Source organism: Electrophorus electricus, chromosome 10 (genome assembly GCF_041902795.1).
Source record: "Electrophorus electricus isolate QZ-2024a chromosome 10, ASM4190279v1, whole genome shotgun sequence".
Taxonomy (NCBI): Eukaryota; Metazoa; Chordata; class Actinopteri; order Gymnotiformes; family Gymnotidae; genus Electrophorus; species Electrophorus electricus.
Window position 1 is genome coordinate 16,597,158 of NC_137506.1, and position 18,308 is coordinate 16,615,465.

The window sequence follows — 18,308 nt, forward strand, 5'->3', positions numbered from 1 at the left end:
GAAAGAAAAAAAACCCTTCCTTTGCTTCGTATAGAATGGAGTTCAGGAAACCTATACGCAGGCTAAAGACTGTTCATAGCCTATCTAATATCATTAACCAGCCTAGAGCAGAAACCGGTCGGCAAGGAACGCCATCATATTCAAGCTTCTTTCGTCGCTGAGAGACTGCCCAATTGATACTGTAAGCGGGTAGTGGGCGTGTGCAGAGAACCACGAAAATATTAACCAGGTGCCGTTCATTGCTATAAGCCTTTGGTTTCTCCTCACCCTATCAACCGCGCACACAGCGCCGCGGCGGTGCCTTCTACGTCACCAGGAAACTTGGGCTACTCCACGATAACAATGCACAAGCAGAAACCAGCATCTTAGTCTAGATTGAGTTCCCATAACTGCGCTTATGGCTACCGCTTGGGTCAGCAGAAAATAGAATATTTACAAAGAAAAGCTGCAAATAGCGCGGGACGGGAGTTTTTCCAAACAAGGTGCAAAGATCAACTGTCCCGAAGGTAATGGCTGGACTGGAATGGGAAGACTGGTTTGAACGTGAGGAATTTATCGGCCAAATTAGCGACATCCGAGTGCAGAATCTTCAAGGTAGGTGAGCTGCAGTCACGATTGTTAAGCTAACTAGTAAACGAAGGCTATATACTGCAGTCTAAACGTGTATGTAGCAGTTCACTATATAAAGTTATAACAATATTTCGCCGCGGTGTTCGGTTGAGTGGATGCAACAATCATGCGTTGTGCTTCAAATGTGACCATTTGCCGGCATCTGGGATGAACAGAGTAGTCGTTCCATTTTTTTCGGTTCATCTTGGATTCACACATCCCGCTAAAATATTTATGCAATAACAGAAAATAAATAAATACACAAAGCGAAAATGTAAAACTAGTGGTTATACAGTCGCTAGCTCGAATCGCGTGCAACCCCTGTTGAGAATATCTGCAGCTCGAGATACTCCAAAGCAAACACGTCTAAAGAACCATAATCGAATCGCTGCGAAGTTATTAGTCTGCTACTGAAATGGAACCCTGATACTTTTGGTGTTAAATTAATTTCGTACCTCTGACACCGTGGGCCTTAAAGGAAAGTTTACACAGGCGGAGAGCAACAGGATTGTATTCGTAGCTGTCCAGTTCTCTTGCGTTTTTCTTACATCCGTCCACTCACCTGTGACAGAACAGGGAGTTTTCTTAGTGACGCATAAACATATTCGTCCAGTGCATATAATTATTTTCATGAGTGTGTAACGTGAGGACTCGTCTCATGAGTCTAAATCATCAGGTGATTTGGTCAAGATATTCATCATCCCTCCCTATATTATTCTTCTCCATTGTACACAAGAGGAATTTCATGTAGTTAGTATTCTGGCTGGCAATCGAAATAATGGCTCTCGAGGTGACTATAGCTCTGCAGTATAGCTTTAAACTTGTAACGTGCAGTAGTGCTACAGAAACCATCTCAGATTGCAGCTGGCAGCGAGCCTACAGCAACGTTTAATCACCATGGAGCTGTGTCTTTAGAGATGTAACACCCTGCGCACGCCCACCCATGAAGGGGAGAAATTAGAACTGGGATGAGATGCTACAGAAAGCGAAGCCTCGCAGCAGATTACATAACCGGCTCAATTCACTGAAAGAGCGTTGCCCTCTGCATTGGAGATCTGGAATTTTAGTGCAGTGTGTTCCCACACATCGCAGACTCTCTACCACCCCACAGTTCATTGGGATTCTGACTCCTCTTCATGGTTGTGGGTTACAGAGAGCAATTGACCCTCCGTGAAATATCAATAGCCTATCAAAGACCTTGGGCGTTTACCCATGTGGTACTGTTACATTACACATTCCTGTGTGCTCTCTATTACACTAACTCCCCACTCTGCACCATATTTCACAGTGTATTGTACTGCATCTGAAAAAGTACACACACTTATTCTTCAGACTTGGACCTAAAAACAAATCTGTATCAAGGCGATGCAGAGCTGGAGATGTGTGGCGTGGATGAAAGTGGGTGAATGTGTCTGTGGGAAAAGTGCCTTTCTTCTTTCATTGCTGATGCTATAGCCTCTGATCTTTTGGCCCGCTTTGCATGAGTCTTTTGATTGGCAGGAGACTCCCAGCAGAGCAGCAAGGAGTGTTCGTGCATGTGCATGATGCAAGTCGCAGTGATGGCAGCATTTGCCTTTAGAGCCACACGTCTGCCTGAACGTCCTTAATTGCTGAATCGGAGCCAGTCTGTGCTGCGCAGGAGAAAGTGCAGTTGAAACCCAGGGAGGCTCTGCACCACTCGACAAGTCGTCCAGGAGGATGAATTTTCATATAAAGTGGTGACTGAAAAATTGCTCTCTCTCTCCACTCCTCCGTTTGGTACACACACCCACACAACCACACACAAACCACCATGTTTGGTCTGTGCTGTTCCCTATTTTGACAGATTTTCTTCCAAAGCCAGCTTGGAATGACGGGAGGCTACAATCCAGTATGTGCTGGGAGATTCTGGTATGAATTCCCAGTAAGGACAGAGATCGGGATAATGCTTCTATCTCTTCCAGCCCCCACATTTCCATTTTTCTGTCGATACTGAGCTATGATACTGTCCTTGCTCCACCTGAACTAATTGAACGCTTAGGAAAATCAGTTTCCTTTCCCGTCTTGCCCTGGAGTGCTTTGCGTTTGTTTAACCATTGTGAAATGACCACTAGAGCACCGAACTCTTGAGTAATAGAGGAATTCCTGTGCACTCCAGTTCTTTTGGAAAAGATTAACATGGTGTTACCCTACTGCAGAAAATAATCTATTAGCTAATCCACTGCTTCCAGTAATCCGAATGCTCTCTCTGGAGATTGCTGTTTAGTTGCGTGACGTGCTGAATAGAGATGTAAATACCTCCGAGCTACACAGTTGTGCACAGTTGCATGGTTGCTTAACACTGATGTATCACTGAACCACTGGGATTCCTTTCTATGTCAGTTGCATGCTGCTATACATTCTGCTGTTTACTGAAGAGAAGGTTGCAAAGGGGTGCAGGTATGCAGGGACAGAGCCACAGTTGTGTCTGCGTCGTCACAGGCTGTCCCGAGCAGCTAGGGTAACCTCTCTGCATTCTGCCGTGCTCTCAGCATCAGAAGCGCATCCCCAGAAAGGAACCATGTTGGCGTGAAGGCACGCGCGCTGTAGGTGTTTGGCCTGTCTATAGACAGCAGAGTCTGCGGCGTGTGCCTGCCCCGCCTCCCGTGGCCCGTGTGCGCGGTCAACACAGCTGGGCGACGGAGACCTCTGCAGCTGAGCAGTTATGTAACCCACTCCAACCGTGTGAGCTTCCCCCCCCCTGCCTGGGTGCCTTTACTGTCTGCCTTTTCACTGGAGCAGGGATGGATGTCACCACAGAAGTAGCAGACTAACATGGGTTCTGGTGTGCAGACCAGGATAACATTAAGTAACAGCAACTTTGTAAAGCATTCAATCTGGTATGACGTTGTATATTCCCACACAAGTGTAGGATAATAGACACATGAACCGTATTATGTAATACTATGTATTATGTCCGTATTATGTAATACCACTTTAAATTCGGTTTGAGATCATAATGTTTTAAATGGCATTAACAGAAATTAATGAACAGAATAAACTTTTACACTATATTAACTTATTATGAAGTGCCTGTTAGAAAGTCTGAACCTTACACTGGCTAATAAAGCTAGAAAGAAACTGAGGTCATTCTTTATTTTGGAGGACATCAAGAAGCTTTATTAGATGCAGGTGTTTCTACAGTCTGGCAAAAGTGACAGTCAAGCCTGCTAGCAGTGCTGAATAAAGCACAGGTCGCTGATTGGAGTGATTCCAACTCTGAATTTTATGTCTGTATAAATGGTAACATTGCCTGGCCATTGTCATGATAATACTGTCATTCTGGTTGCAGTTTACAGGGCCCGTTAAACATAATGTGACCTGTCTGTATTCACATCCTAAAAATCATAGGTTCTTGTTAAGACACCTTTTTGCTGAATATTTCAAACTGATTAAACTGCCTGCCAGATTAAAGATATTTGAAATGTAGTACATGCTCAGACAGCACCACAAATGGTATATACTGTCTTTGTTTTGAAGAGACAGCACAGGCAGCTACTTGTTGGACACACATTTTTTTTTACGTTCGGCATGTCAAATGCTTTCTGAATAGCTAAATTATTGTCTTACAGATATGCCTTTGTTTTATGTGCACCGCTACCTAATAGGTACACTCAGTTAAGTTCTACTTTTTCATCTTTCTTTCTGCTCTGACATTAGGCCTGTGATTTTAAATTAATTTTGCTAGGTTTGTCGCGTTATGTTATATTTGTCTGAGAATATATTGGTAATATCGTCTTGTCTGAATTGTCTTTTTCTCTCCTGCTCATTCTTGCGCTCCCTTGATTTCTGTCTCTCTCTCTGTACTTCTCACACACACAGACTCTTGTACTCCAACACACTCAATTTATCTTTTTTTTATATACTCTTTCAAAGCCTTCTGACTGTACACTAGACACCTCAGATTCTCAAGCTTACTCTGTGTAATGGTGAGGCTTTACAGCTGGAGAATTTATTTGGTCCTCAAGTGCAATTTTCCCTGTCCTATGGAGTGCATGAAGTGGTGTTCTGGCACTTGCCATCTCTAGTTTACTCTCGAACGACCTTTAGCCAGATTACACGCCAGATTAACACCTGATTTATTATCATGTGTTAGCACAAAAACTAAACAAAGAATGCTTGTGTTCTTTATAGGAGTTTTAGCTTCTTGCTTTAAATCTGCCATTCTTGCCTTTTGTGCATTCTTAGGAATTACATCATTCTTGTATCTATGTGCACACTTTCCTTATTTGAAATGTGTACATGGCTGAAGTGGAGAACAACTCCAATTTAAAGCCCTGTGCTTGGGCCAGGGAACATGCCAAAATGCTCACAGTGGGTGTATTGAAAGTATAAATGCCAATGCATGACACGGTGCCATAACTATTATGTCTAATCCTCTGAGTGGAAACACTACAGTGCATTATGGGATTTGTCATGTGAGGGGAGGAATCACAGGGGCCATATTCAGCTCTGTAGGATCAGTATAAATAAATGTGTTTCATATCGTAAACAGTCTGCATTAAGGAGGAAGTATGTTATGCTTAGTTCATGACCAGATGGCCTCATTAACTGGACAGGTTGCAGCACAGGAGTTGGCCTGTTTGGGGAAGGGGCAATTTTGGTAACGCATAAGTCAGTGATTTTCTTCCAGCTATTCAAACATGACAGTGATGAGGTGGGCTTCGGTGCTTCACTTTTTAAACTTTAAATGTTTGTACACAATTAGGTTTTGTATGTAAATAGTTTTGTATGTACAATATCTCAAGGTCAATGCTGTTCAGATTTTGCAATCCACCATAGCCTTTTAGGTTTTATTAAAAATACTTGATAGTTGATGTACTTTATTTGAATTGTTATGCTGTATTTGACGCGTTATACCTTTCCTTACTAGCTGGTGCTGGATTAATATGTGGCTAATGAAAGCCATCTTGTGCCTTGCCGTGCAGAATGACTTGGTTGCCATGCAACAATGTATCTAAAACTGAGAACTTAAGCATGCCTCAGAGAGAAGTTACAGCGATCCTGCATCAAAGAGCAGCACAGTCTGCTGCCATCAGAAACACTTGCTGCTTTTGTGCTCAGAGGTGTGAGGTGCGTGGGAAGATTCGGATGATCTACAGGCCTTCACACTGACCATTCTCCTGCAGCCTGTTAATGGGCGTCCAGTGAGATCAAACTCATTTTGCTTTTACTTTCCCCCTGACAGACCATGGAATGAAAAAATGGCCTTCACATTCACTGTCTCTGAAGGTATATGGTAGTCTTGAGTCTTTGTTATATTCAGCTTCAAATATTCATCATAATTATATACCTTATATTTGATGTACTTTTATTGTATGTCCTTAAATACTGATGTCCTTTTGGGTTCAAGGATGGATTTGACTGTGGTTAGCACTGACTGTATTTATTTTCAATTTGGCTGCAAGCTGTTCCAGGCAGTGAAAATATTTTTTTTTATCTGCTTCTATTTTCTGTAGCTGATTCAGTAAAACATGACAATTTTTTTTCCAGTTCTAAAAAAAGGTAATTTGTGTCGTTTGCATGTGCACATCAAAACAACTGTTTATTTAAGTGCTTACACAACTTCCAGGTGTCGTTGTTACTGTACTCGAGTCAGCAAAGCTAAAAATTATTGCTGTGTCCTCACGGCTCAGGAAGGAGGTCGTGTGAACTGAGGCAAAGTGCTGATATTCATGCTGCGTATAAGACTTGTTAGTCTAATCATGCAAATCATTACAGGCCTCAGTCATGCAGCCCCCTGCAACATAACCTTATTTGCCTCTGTGACATTGTGTATGGTTGGGCGTGCAATGGAGTTTGTTTGAATCTTGGAGCACGGTTTACTGACGTGTGAGAAAAGAAGAAACTGCTGAGCTCAGCCAGCCAAGTTCACTGTACCAGCAAACAATGTTCTTATGAACCGGGATGGGTGGAGCTGCTGTTTTGCTCTCAGAAAGCCTTCAGCAGACGTCAGCACTGACCTGTCCATCATGCTACACAAAGCCGTCCAGCACAGCCAGGCAATGGAAGTGGCCCCTCATTACTACAGCATCATTCTGCACAGAGAACAGAGAGCACTGTGCTATTCATGTGACCCCAGACCATTCACCCAGGTCTGACAGTAGAAGCCTGGACAGAAGAGGCAGTGTGTTATGGAGCAGTCTTCATGTAGCATCGTGAGGAATTAAGTTGTGCATATACTGTTGTGCAGTACTGGACGCCTGTGCTTTTAATTCAGTATAGCCTATTTTGTATTGGCTTGATATGGATTTAAAGTCTGATTCCAGTTAAACCTTCATGCCTGTGTCTGCTGTGACATTACATGGTGTCATACCCAATACAGTCCAACAGCTTTTCTTTGCTTGTAGTTCCCCAGACATGTTCAAAAGGATTTAATGCATGAACCTCCCAGTGACAGTACAAGGTGTTAATGTTACTACTGATTTGTTCACATGTAATGGGATATGGATTAGGTTTAATACAAAACCTCTGACTTGAGAATTTTACCTAATTTAATTTTAGATTAATTTGCATTCTTTATGATAGCTATTCTTCTGTTATTATTCATAACTTTGTTTGGTTTCAGTCTAAAATAATGAAGTCTCAGCCCAGCACTATGTTCAACCTCTTTGTGACAAAAGTGTTCCCAGATTTCTAAACATTTTTGTCACAAAAATGGTTTTCCAACTGGGCATCACTAGTCACTGGTGTGTGCAGCATAGTGAATGTGTGCTGTTGTGTTTGTGTGATTTAATGTGTGTATGGCTGTAAGCCTAGACTTCCTGCCAGACTTCTAAGCCGTTATTCCATCATGTCACTGGGACAACACTTATTGATTCGAGTAAATGGAGCCTCTTTGGGGTTTTGTATTGAATAATGAATGAAGTAAGCCCCGTGCGAAGGGGCACTCCCCCCGGGTTGGGGCCGTTCGTCCAGTGTTATTTATTTACGTGGTCAGAATGCCAATGAGAAACCTCTGAGAGTAGAGGATGAGAAACCTCTAGTGTCAGGACACTCCATCAAGAAAGGCCTAAAGTGGTCACCATGTTAAAAGGGATTGTATAATTGGACACATTCTCTTGTTGAGCTTTGCCAGAAGTCTTTATTTCAAACAGAAGCCAATCACAGGGCAGTATCACACACAGCATCCCTGCAGACCCGTGACCCCTGCCCTCTTTCCATGATGGAGCATGTGAATTAAACATGTTGGTTCATTTGAGAGATTTTCTATGTAGGTGTGGCGCATTGACCTGTATGTGCTGTTCGTCTTTAAAAATTTGTTTTAAATTTTTTAATTGCAATTACAGAAAGGTTTCTCAATAATGAGCAAAATTTGACATTATTTATCAAATGAAAAAACATAACTGAGTGACATTCCACCTATTTGGGTAGTGCTGGCATTAAAATGAAATGTGCAGCAAAAAGGCAGTGCACAGTCTGTGATGACTATTTGCTATTTTCTCTCTCCGTTGCCATGGTATGTTTACTAGTGTACACTGCCTCCAGACTCCGTATGAGGAATGACTAGCAAGAGAGCTGCAGCCTGCGCTAAGCCTCGCTTGCCTTTAGGCATACGTCTTCTTTAATGACACAAATTGTCCTTCTTTGTCTCTTCTCCAGTTGAAAGGGAAGTCGTTCAGAAGAGGACCTTTACAAGATGGATGAATCTACATTTAGAGAAGGTTCGTGCAGGTTAATTATGACCTGGTGGATATCACAGACTGAGAATGTGTGGTAACTACAAACTTGGAGTGTACACCATCTTACAGCCTTAAATCTCCACACCAAACCAGTCTCTATGGCAGTGGTACATGATAAACAGAAAATGCATGTGTCACTTTCTTACCTGAATGATAAATAATTTAGATGGAGTTGACCTTTATTCATGTATGAGGTGTAGATTCTAATCGGACAGCAAGTATTGCCACAGCATCAGATGTGTTGAGAGTTTCACAATCTACTTATGTAAGATGAGATATGTTTATCAGTGCATGGCTTTTATTGGTCTTCTTCCTTGTTTGTTCCCCCCAAAGAGTCTTTGGAATTTCCCCCGTAACTCGGACCCTTTTTGTGTATCCCACTTTCTCTTTTTTTTCTCTCTCACCGTCACAGGCAGAGAGAGGGACTCGCACAGTTGCGTTACACCTTACTTGCTGCGTTGCACACTGGGTCCGCTCGTAAAAATCCAGTGCTTTGTTTTTGCTGCCTGTTGTGTGGTGGCCTTCTAGTATTTCAGGCAGCCTGCAGATTATAACATTGCCATCCATGCAGCTTTGGACTGACTGAAAACAACCAATGATGAATCCTTTGTTGTGCTGTACAATGACTCTCTATTCTGCGACCCAGAGTTTGGCTTTTTATCAGAACAGCGACCCACTAATTGACAATTACACATTTGTCTACATTGTTTTGATGGAAAAGTTAGCCCTCTAACATTCAGTTCCCCCAACGCCTTCTGGCTCTGTGTAATTAAAACAAAATTGCTCTAAAGTCATTAGATTCCCTCTCTGAGGAGGTCTTATTTGTTACTGCACCTCCCAATACAAATTCGGGGCCATATGCTGTAGGTTCTATTGGTCAGAAATGGTGAAAAAAATGGTGGCACTAGACAGACCTTCTGTTGATCTTGATTAGGCTGGATACCAGCGCAGTGTCAATCCTGAATACAATTCTCTTCTGTGTGTAGTGTAATCCTCCGATAGAGGTGCACGACCTCTTCCGTGACATCCGGGATGGGAAGATCCTGATGGCCCTGCTGGAGGAGCTGTCAGGATGTAGGCTGGTATGACTCTTCTGGAATCACAAAGATTTAAAACTCTTTTGTGTTCTGTAGACGTGGTAAATGGTATTCCCGTCTGTGCATTGTATCATGACAAAATCCCCGTAAGATTGTTATTATGGCCAATCTCATTTCAAAATACAGTAAGTCAGAATTTCCCCAAATAGTGGAGAGACAAAGAACTGTGCTACCTGGTACCATATACATGCTGGCCATACCTCTCCAGAGTCACTTATTCAAGCAGTCAAGCTATGCAGAGTGACATCTCTGTTTAACTATCTATTGTTAAAATAAAAGGTAGGTAATGCTACAATTGTTGCTGACAATCGCAGTGTAAAGGAAACCAAAATGGGATGTAAACTTCCAAAGACATTCTCTCTTCAGTCATTAGCTAATGTAGACTTTTTGGCATCTATTCAAAAGTTAGATAATGCAGTCAGTTTTGTGATGGTAGCTCATAGCTTTGTGCTTTATCAGTTAACAGAATTTATCTTGTTGTGTGTGCACTGATGTTCAAAGAGAATTTAAGCACCTGATTCACCACAGTTAAATTAAACTGATGCTTTGCAAATAAGATGTGTGTCATGGCTTACACCCAAAGTGTGGATGTTGGCTCTGACAGACACACCCATACAGGAGGCTACTATGTCGGTATGCTCTATGTGTGCCAAGACATTCTTAGATAGGAAGCCAGCAGCCTGGTGGCACTTGATTGCAAAGCATGCACTCTAGAAAGACAGGACCATTAAATTTTTAAAGGAAACAATGATTAGGAGCAGGGCTAGACTAGTTTTATGGCCTATATCTGTGATCAGTTAATTGGAGATATTCTCTGGCCTCAGGAAGATTATGGTGTGTAGGTGTGTTTTTGCATAATTTGACTTGAGAGGTGATGCTTAAGGTTTAAGACTTGTTCTGATCTTGAAAACTGACTCTGAAATTAATGTTGTAAGATATTTTTCATAATACAAATGCTTATATTCAATGAGGATAAAACAAAATATTTAAAGCTACAAAGAAGGACTTGCTTTAGTTTCCTAGCCAAACAGGTCTACCTTTTGAAAAAGATTTGATTATCTATGCATCTTCAGTTACAGGGAAAATATTGCATGTGTCTTTTTTTGCTGTGACCTTTCAGCTGCATGGATTCAAGCCATCCTCACATCGCATTTTCAGGCTTAATAACATAGCGAAGGTACTGACATTCCTGGAGGAAAGAAACGTAAGTACTGTTTTGAGTCATGTGAATTCACAAAAGAGTAAAGAATAAAAAAGGGCTACAAAAGCTTTTGTTGAAGGCTAATGGCTGGCATGTCAGTGTGCTGTGGATATCTTTTCTGTTACAGGTAAAGCTGGTTAGCATTGATGCAGCAGACATTGCTGATGGCAATTCATCCATAGTGCTGGGCCTGATCTGGAATATCATCCTCTTTTTCCAGGTAAAGAGGTCATAAGCACACATCTCTCTGTTCATCATTCTCTTTGCTTAGTTATCTTCCATTCTTTTTTTTTTTCGATCTATCTGCCTAGCATGCCATTGCTTTCATGTTGCAGTGTCATCCTTTGTTTCTTCCGTGGTATTGAGAAGCAAGAATGTGGTGGGGGGGGGGAGAATGTAGACTACATAAAAAGGATTGTAGCATTGCTTAATCATTGCGCCTTTTGTAAAAGAATGAAAATAATGAAAACACTGTAATTCCATCAGTAAGAGAATGAGGGTTTCCTTGAAGCTTTTCAAGATATTTGAGGCTCTCAACAGTAACATGACACTAGATCAAAGGTCTAATCTAATTTGGTATAATTCTCAGAAACAGCAAGGATGTACTTGGTGCTCCTTGTCTACTTGGGTTTTAGATAGGACCAATATGTTTTCACATCTTTACACTTTCCTCAGATAATCTACACATACAGAGCAATATTGTATATTTCTGAGAAACCTGGGATTTTTCATGGTGTTTGAATTATGGTTCTGTATTTTTCAGATTAAAGAGCTGACAGGAAACATAAAGAACCAGTTCCCATCCTCTTCCAGCTTATCTTCGATCCCCACCAGCTCAGATTCTGACACCTCACACTCTAGCACTCCATCAGATGACAGGAGGCCTTCCATTGCTGCCAAGGATCATGGGAAAGCCATAAAGACACTCTTACAGTGGGTCCAGAGACGCACCAGAAAGTACGAGCTTTTGAGTATTATGATGGCCTTCTTTGAATAATTTATAAGTGCTAGAAAGGAGATGTGCTGACAAAACCAGACTTCCTTGTTTACATCAGAAATCTCAATTGTTGTGTCTAGTCTAGAGCTCACTGCTTATTTCCCTGGTTTTCTAGATATGGAGTAGCGGTCCAGGATTTTGGCAAAAGCTGGACAAGTGGCCTGGCTTTTCTTGCAGTTATCAAATCTATTGACCCCAGTCTGGTGGACATGAGGAGAGCCCTGCTCAGGTCCTCCAGAGAAAACATTGAGGAGGCCTTCCGAACAGCACACTATAGCCTGGGTATACCACGGCTTCTGGAGCCTGAAGGTAATATAGCCTGCTTTGGATTTTACAAGCTGATTCTCCCAATGTCTGTGTGAATTTAATTTATGCTTTCATAGGAAAGTTTTAAGTTCTTCCAAGAGTGAAAACATTTGGGTTAGTACAAATAGTAAAATTAAACATATCTTCTCAGATGTGACCCTGAATCCCCCAGATGAACAGTCTATAATGACATATGTGTCCCAGTTTTTGGAGCACTTTCCGGGAATCGAGGAGGTAAATTAATCTCAATCTCTCTAAGTAAATTCTAGTGTTACACCATCATGGAAATAGTCACAAGTTTACCCTGAGGTCCAATTTATGTCCCATTTGATTGTCATTTCCTAAAGGATGATCCTTCAGATTTCCTGGAGAGGAGCAAGGTCAGCACACGGATGAATGAGCCCCCATATAGAAATGGAGTTCAGAGGAAAGAAAGGTTCTGTGTGGTGAAGAGGGATTGGGTTCAGCCTCTGCCCAAGATCTTCATCTCCTCTGTGGCCGAAGGTCGTGAGCAGGCCCGCACTCCTGCCCAACCGCGGATAGTGGAGGACAGGCCCTGGGATAGCGAGGAATCTTCAGTGGATTCAAGTCCTAGCACCACCGACAGTCGACCTCTCTGCCGCCCCCTGTCCCTGAACAAGGACACGTCTGGTGCTGCATCTTCCACCACCAGCTCTCCTCAACCTTCCCTGATTGACTCTGTGATGGACTCTCCGGATTCGTGGAGTGAGATGCCTAGTGAGCTTCCACAGTCTTGCAGCGATGGCTCTCTGAGTGAGAGTGCTACATCTAGTGAGCAGAGGTACTCTTCTTATCCTGGCGAGCTGACATCAGATCAGGTGTCACCGCTGCTGTTAGAGAGGGTCTCCCAAGACCAGGTGGACACAGAGCTGTTTGTCGATGAAGGAAACTTCTCTCTCAGCTCGGTGGAGAGTTTGCAGGCCAAATCCACACTGCTGTCTGAGGAGGACGATGCTTATAGGTACATTTTAGATCTTAAGGAGGATGTGTCTACTGATCACATGCCCAGTAAGGATATAATCAGTGATCCAAATGCACAGCAAACACAACCCTGCCCTTTGCAGAACCCAGAAATTGTCAAACCAGCATCTCATGACACCTCATGTGGGGATAGTGACTCTGGCTATTATCCTGGCCAAAAAGACATCTCTGCAACACAACCGGACAATGTTAGCAAGAGTGAGTTAACCACTGACACTGACGAACCGGTTGCTGGCACTGAAAACCAGTTCGAATGTAAAGAAAGTTTAGAGTCCTCCAAAACTGAAGCTGCTCAGATCATCACCGAATCAGACCACATGGCCTTTTTCGAGGATGATGCTGAATGTCCTGTTCTTCAGTATGAGAGGATTTCCATTTCAGGAAGTGAAGAGGATGTTGACCTGTCTGAAGAAGTGTCTCACAAGGAGGAAATGGAGGAAAACAACGTGGCTGATGTCTTCAGCAGCAATGTTAAAAAGCAGGACGGCGACACTGGAGAAAAGGAAGATGCACATCATGACGAAATGACCTGGCCATTGCATGTAGACATTGACCAAAAGGAGCTTGATCTAGAACCAGAAGACCACAATACAGAGCCAAACTATAAAGTAGACCAGGCCTGTACCAGTTTAGAACTTCCTCAGACTTCTACACATAGCAGTCAGTCTGAAGCAAGGGATTCTGGGGCAGATATTCATGGGGACGAGGGCCAACAAACTGGTGCTAAGGATTCGGGCATGTATGGAGATCTGGGAGTGAAGGATTTGACCAAAGACAACCCTCCGACCTATGGCAGGCTGGGTGAGATGAACTCTATTGAAGTGACTGAAGATGAAGGGGACGGGACCTACAAGTTAGAGTCAAGTCCTCTGAACCAGGTGAGTGAAATTTGGGAAGTGGGTGAAGACATCGCCTACGATGAAGGACCAAGTCAGGGTGATATGAGTGCACCTCTGGAGGAAGAGCTGAAAGGAAGTACATATCTTGAACTTGAAGCAAGGGTTGCAGAAAGTATGAAAGAAGACATAGCTGTCGATAACGAAAGCAAGATGGGGGGTCATCTCAGTGAGATGGAGAACATGAATGAAGAGGAAGCCTCCTGCACTCAGAATCAAAGCAGTGGTCCTAAGGCCACAGAGCAGTTAAAGATCACCGAGTGCAAGGATGACGTGCCTGCATCGGCGATACCGTGTGGTGATGTCCCCGTAACTGACATGACCTCAGACGAGCCTAACCACGACACCACTTTCCATGAGCAAGACAGGCAATCCTTCACTTCGCTGACCACCACAAGCCCTGCCTCGCAGCCAGACCTTGATGACAGCTGGGAGCATGGCATGCCAAAACAGCCCTGCGATGGGCAGAGTGGAAGCCAGGCCACCTGGGAGGGGGCAGAAAGGATTATGGGTAGTGGCGAGCTAGAAGAAAGGTACCCTGCAAAACTACGACTCTCCCTCAGTGTGATGCCTTTACAGCCAGCACCCTCTCAATCTGCCCTCACAGACAGTGAGATTACCACACAGGAAAAGGTAACTGCAATTAAATACTTAAACTGAAATAAAGAAAATAGATTATCTGGTGCCCAGGATGATGTGAATACACACAGGATTGTCAAGAAACAGTGTCAGTGGAATTAACTGCATGTAATGCATATGTAAGATCTTGACCCCCTGTCTGGATATGGTTCAGCCTGGGGTGTCATATTGTAATGTACACTTTAGTATACCTGGTTTAGTAGGTAGAGCCAGGTGCTAGGTCATACTTTCACATTGAATATATATGCAAGTCACTTTGCATAAAAGCATCTGCAAAATGCTGTAAATGTGAAGTTCCTTAGTAGGGTCTCCCTGGACCTGTACAAATGTTTGAAGTATCCAGAGCCTGTAGGAAAAAGTCTCTGCAGGGTGAAAGATTCTCTGACACACATTCCTCTAATTAAAGATTAGTAGCTGATGGGGAGCAAATGAACATATTTCTAGCAGAATCTCCATTTCTTCAGTCAGTGGATCAGCTCGTTGCATGTCGGATGATATTCACCTTTAGATATCCTCAATGCCACCATCCACACACAAGTGAATTATCACCTCTCAGAGCCAAGTCAATTAGATGACTGGGGGAAAAAAAGTTTAACATGCACATGGATAAGTACAGTAAGTTAAATACTTCTTTGTCTTCAAGCAGTCTGGCAGGTGATATAAATTGTTCTGTAAACACTGATACCAGAGCCTTTTTTCCCCTGTCTTAGACAGACATATGACTGTATGTATATACAGATAATCTGTTTCGCACTCTCTTTGTCCTCCATCTGTGTTTGAAGGTTAGAGAGGGCTCGGTGGAGTCTCCAGAGCAGAGTCCATTTGAGCCATGGGCTCGGCACCCGGGAGAGTGGGGAGTGTTGGAGACGGACCTGCCGGTTGAGCTTGGTGAACTCGTTAACGGCGATGAAGAGCTTGCCGATGCCAGAGAAAACACAGTGGTGCTGAGGTACTGCCCTATTATTAGATCCAGCTACGGCACAATGGCAGCACTGCAGCCTGGAGATCAGGCCTTTCAGGAGGACATGATCTCAGACGTGTGCCCTGCGGTGTTCGCTGCAAATTACCTTAAATGTACTTAATGATGTTTATTTTTGAAATCTAGTGCAGTGCTGCTAAGCTTCTCTCTGTGAAGCCCTCATTTCCTTCTTGGATGACTGATCCCCCTCTCCTGATCTGATCTGATCTTCTTGAGAATGAGCTCTTAGCTTTGTGATGGTATTGGACTCAGTGGGTAGTTTGACTGCAGAAACATGAAAATAATATTTTTATAAAGCTTGGAATTTTTAAACAGGGAAGACGTTGCCAGTGACAGCACTGAAGATGAAAGCAAGCTGTTGACAGCTCTGTGCTCACAAGAGTCATTTCACCCAAAGGAATTGAAGGTTCGTGCTATAATGATTCAATATACTGTTCTGTATATTATGACTGTTTATCCTAACTTGTGCAACTGCTGATTGTTTGGAAAGACTTTTCATTTTCAAAGGATCACCTTTATCAAGGCCATGCATGTTTGATCCCTTGATTTTAGCCTTTGTGAAATATTTGCTTAGTGCAAACATTTGTCTTTCACAAGCAGAGAGAAAATGGGGAAGACACAGATGTCATCACACCAGGGAATGTGGTTGAAAGGTACTGCAAATCCACTGTGTAATTCTCTCTCTCCCTGAGTCTTCTGCATTCAGAAACTGGCAAGGAAAATCCAGAACCCCCCCCCCACCCCCCACCCAACAGCACAGTGAAAGTCAATGCAAATGTGGCACTGAGGAGGCCAATTCAGACAGAACACTGAGTTCGCCTTGAGGCGTTTCTCAAGCCTGCTTGTGTGAACAAGTTTGTGTCTGTTGCATCATTCACTGTATATGATATCACTCTGACAACGTGTGCATTTTGTGAAATGGCCATCCTTATATTTTACCTGGCAGGCTGAGTCTAATGCATGTGAAACTACATCTCAGTCCTTAGTGTTTCTCAAGTGGAGGATGGCATGACCTTATGCTCATTGTTTACTAACAAGCAGCTCCAAAGTTAGCTGCCTAACTCGGACAATGGTAAAAATTGATTCTAATGCATTTGTGCTTGTGTGTGTGTGTGTGTGTGTGCGCGTGTGTTTATTGGTGTGTGTAACAGTTGCGTGTTATGTAACAGGAAGATGAGTAGCCCTGCAACGATTCCTGAGAACACACGTCAGACGGCCTTGTCTGACACCTACTTATTGCTGGTCGTGTGGCTCCTGGTCTACTGCATTTTTGTCCTGCCTCAGATGGACCTGTGGACAATTCCCAGCCTCCTGCTTAACCTGCAATGACTGCTGAGTTAAAACTTGATTCATCTGCAGATCTCTGCTTGCATTGAGAAGAGCATCCTCTCTCTAATGTGCTAAAGGTCTTTACAGAATGGAGGAGCATTATGGATGATCTGGCCGCTTGTTGAAATTCTATATTCTAAACACTCATGGGTACACATGGATAAAAAGAAGGGTGCAAATGTTGTTTTTTAGGTCTTTGACTGGTTGCCAGTTAGTAGATTTGCAGGTTTACAGCAGTTCACCCTATCCATTGTGTACACTCTGCATCTTCTGCACATGAACATTTTAATGATTATGTATTTAATAATACTAATAAGTATATCATCATAAGAATATGCTTTTTGGTCTTTAGTATGGTAATGCTGATACCGTATGACAAAAAAAGCACTGTATCTGTGGAGATTGTGCCCTTGTTTTAGGGTTTATATCATAAAGGTGATACTACATAACTCTTTTTTTGTGACCATGAAAGTATATTACATAACTGTTTTGCCATAATTTTTATTTGATGTACTTAAATAGAAGGGGAACAAAATCTGCACCATTTGCTTTTTTTCTTCACCTACAAAATGGCAAATGCATTATACAACCCAATTAAATGAATTTCAACTTTTTTGAGTAGTTTTTAAAAGTATTCAGCAGATATTTGCAAATGCACAATATTTATATTACAATGAGCTTAAAATACTTTTACAGAAAAAGGGTCTTAAAACCATACGGGGCTTTATCAGTAAGCTTCAGTGGTGTCAATAGCACTTTTCAAAAAACAAAACAAAACAAACAAACAAACAAAAAAACCCACTGATCGCCAAAGATGAACTAAACTAAAGGTACAATGAATGGAGTGAACAAACAATGAATTTGGTTATTCTTTTATGATATTACATATTTCTAAAGTGACAGAACTGTAGATATATATTTATGTCTATTTTCCAGAATGGAAGAGCACATGAGAAATGATTTCCAGAATGGTCAATTGACCCCTTTATGAATATGCATAGGGTCTCATAGAATGTGCTTGTGATTAATGATCTTTTAGTGGTGGTTGTATGTCTTTGGCATTATATGAAGTGTGTGAGCACATTATGCTTGACTGTTTTTAAGGAACCTGTAAAATGTGCTTTGCAATAGCATGTTGCTTTTGCCTTTTTTATTTATAGATACGTTTAAGAATTCGTCATTTCAAAGACAATGCAATTCCTTCACATACACTTTAAGATCTGCTGACACAGTTCTAATATGAAAAGCAATTTAGCAGTGAAATATAAAGCTGTATGCATTGTGGCATTAGTAAAGGAACCATTTCAATCTTGTTTCTGAAGCCTCAACTTCTCGGCATGTTCAGTGAAGCTAAAAATGACGCCAGTTGTCACAATCTACACAAGGATGTACTGCAAAAAGGTATTTAAACGTCTCACATTTGTAAGGCCATCTGATAAATATATACTCCACTTTTTTATGGATATTGTTGTAAATGCACCAATCAAGGGCAATAAATTACACGCGTCCTAAAATCACGTGAGTGGCCTATTTTTTTATGAGGAGTTCTTGCA

The 18,308-nt window shown here is 42.3% G+C and overlaps 1 protein-coding gene across 8 annotated transcripts; it reads left to right on the top strand.

Annotated features, from left to right (window-relative positions):
* The first annotated feature begins 236 nt into the window (after positions 1 to 236).
* On the top strand, positions 237 to 18,269 carry clmna (calmin a). 8 transcript variants are annotated; one of them, XM_081722042.1, is made up of 13 exons: positions 238 to 598; positions 8,230 to 8,291; positions 9,296 to 9,391; positions 10,527 to 10,610; positions 10,735 to 10,827; positions 11,371 to 11,564; positions 11,720 to 11,913; positions 12,062 to 12,144; positions 12,258 to 14,441; positions 15,230 to 15,396; positions 15,724 to 15,832; positions 16,024 to 16,079; positions 16,578 to 18,269. In XM_081722042.1, the coding sequence occupies exons 2-13, from the start codon at positions 8,271 to 8,273 to the stop codon at positions 16,753 to 16,755; spliced, it is 3,459 nt and encodes a 1,152-aa protein (XP_081578168.1). In that variant the 5' UTR covers positions 238 to 598; positions 8,230 to 8,270; the 3' UTR covers positions 16,756 to 18,269. The 8 variants fall into 8 exon arrangements, with proteins under 8 accessions (XP_081578167.1, XP_081578168.1, XP_081578165.1 ...); XM_081722039.1 differs by having other exon boundaries at positions 238 to 594; XM_081722040.1 differs by having other exon boundaries at positions 238 to 594; positions 16,027 to 16,079.
* The last annotated feature ends 39 nt before the right edge of the window (positions 18,270 to 18,308 follow it).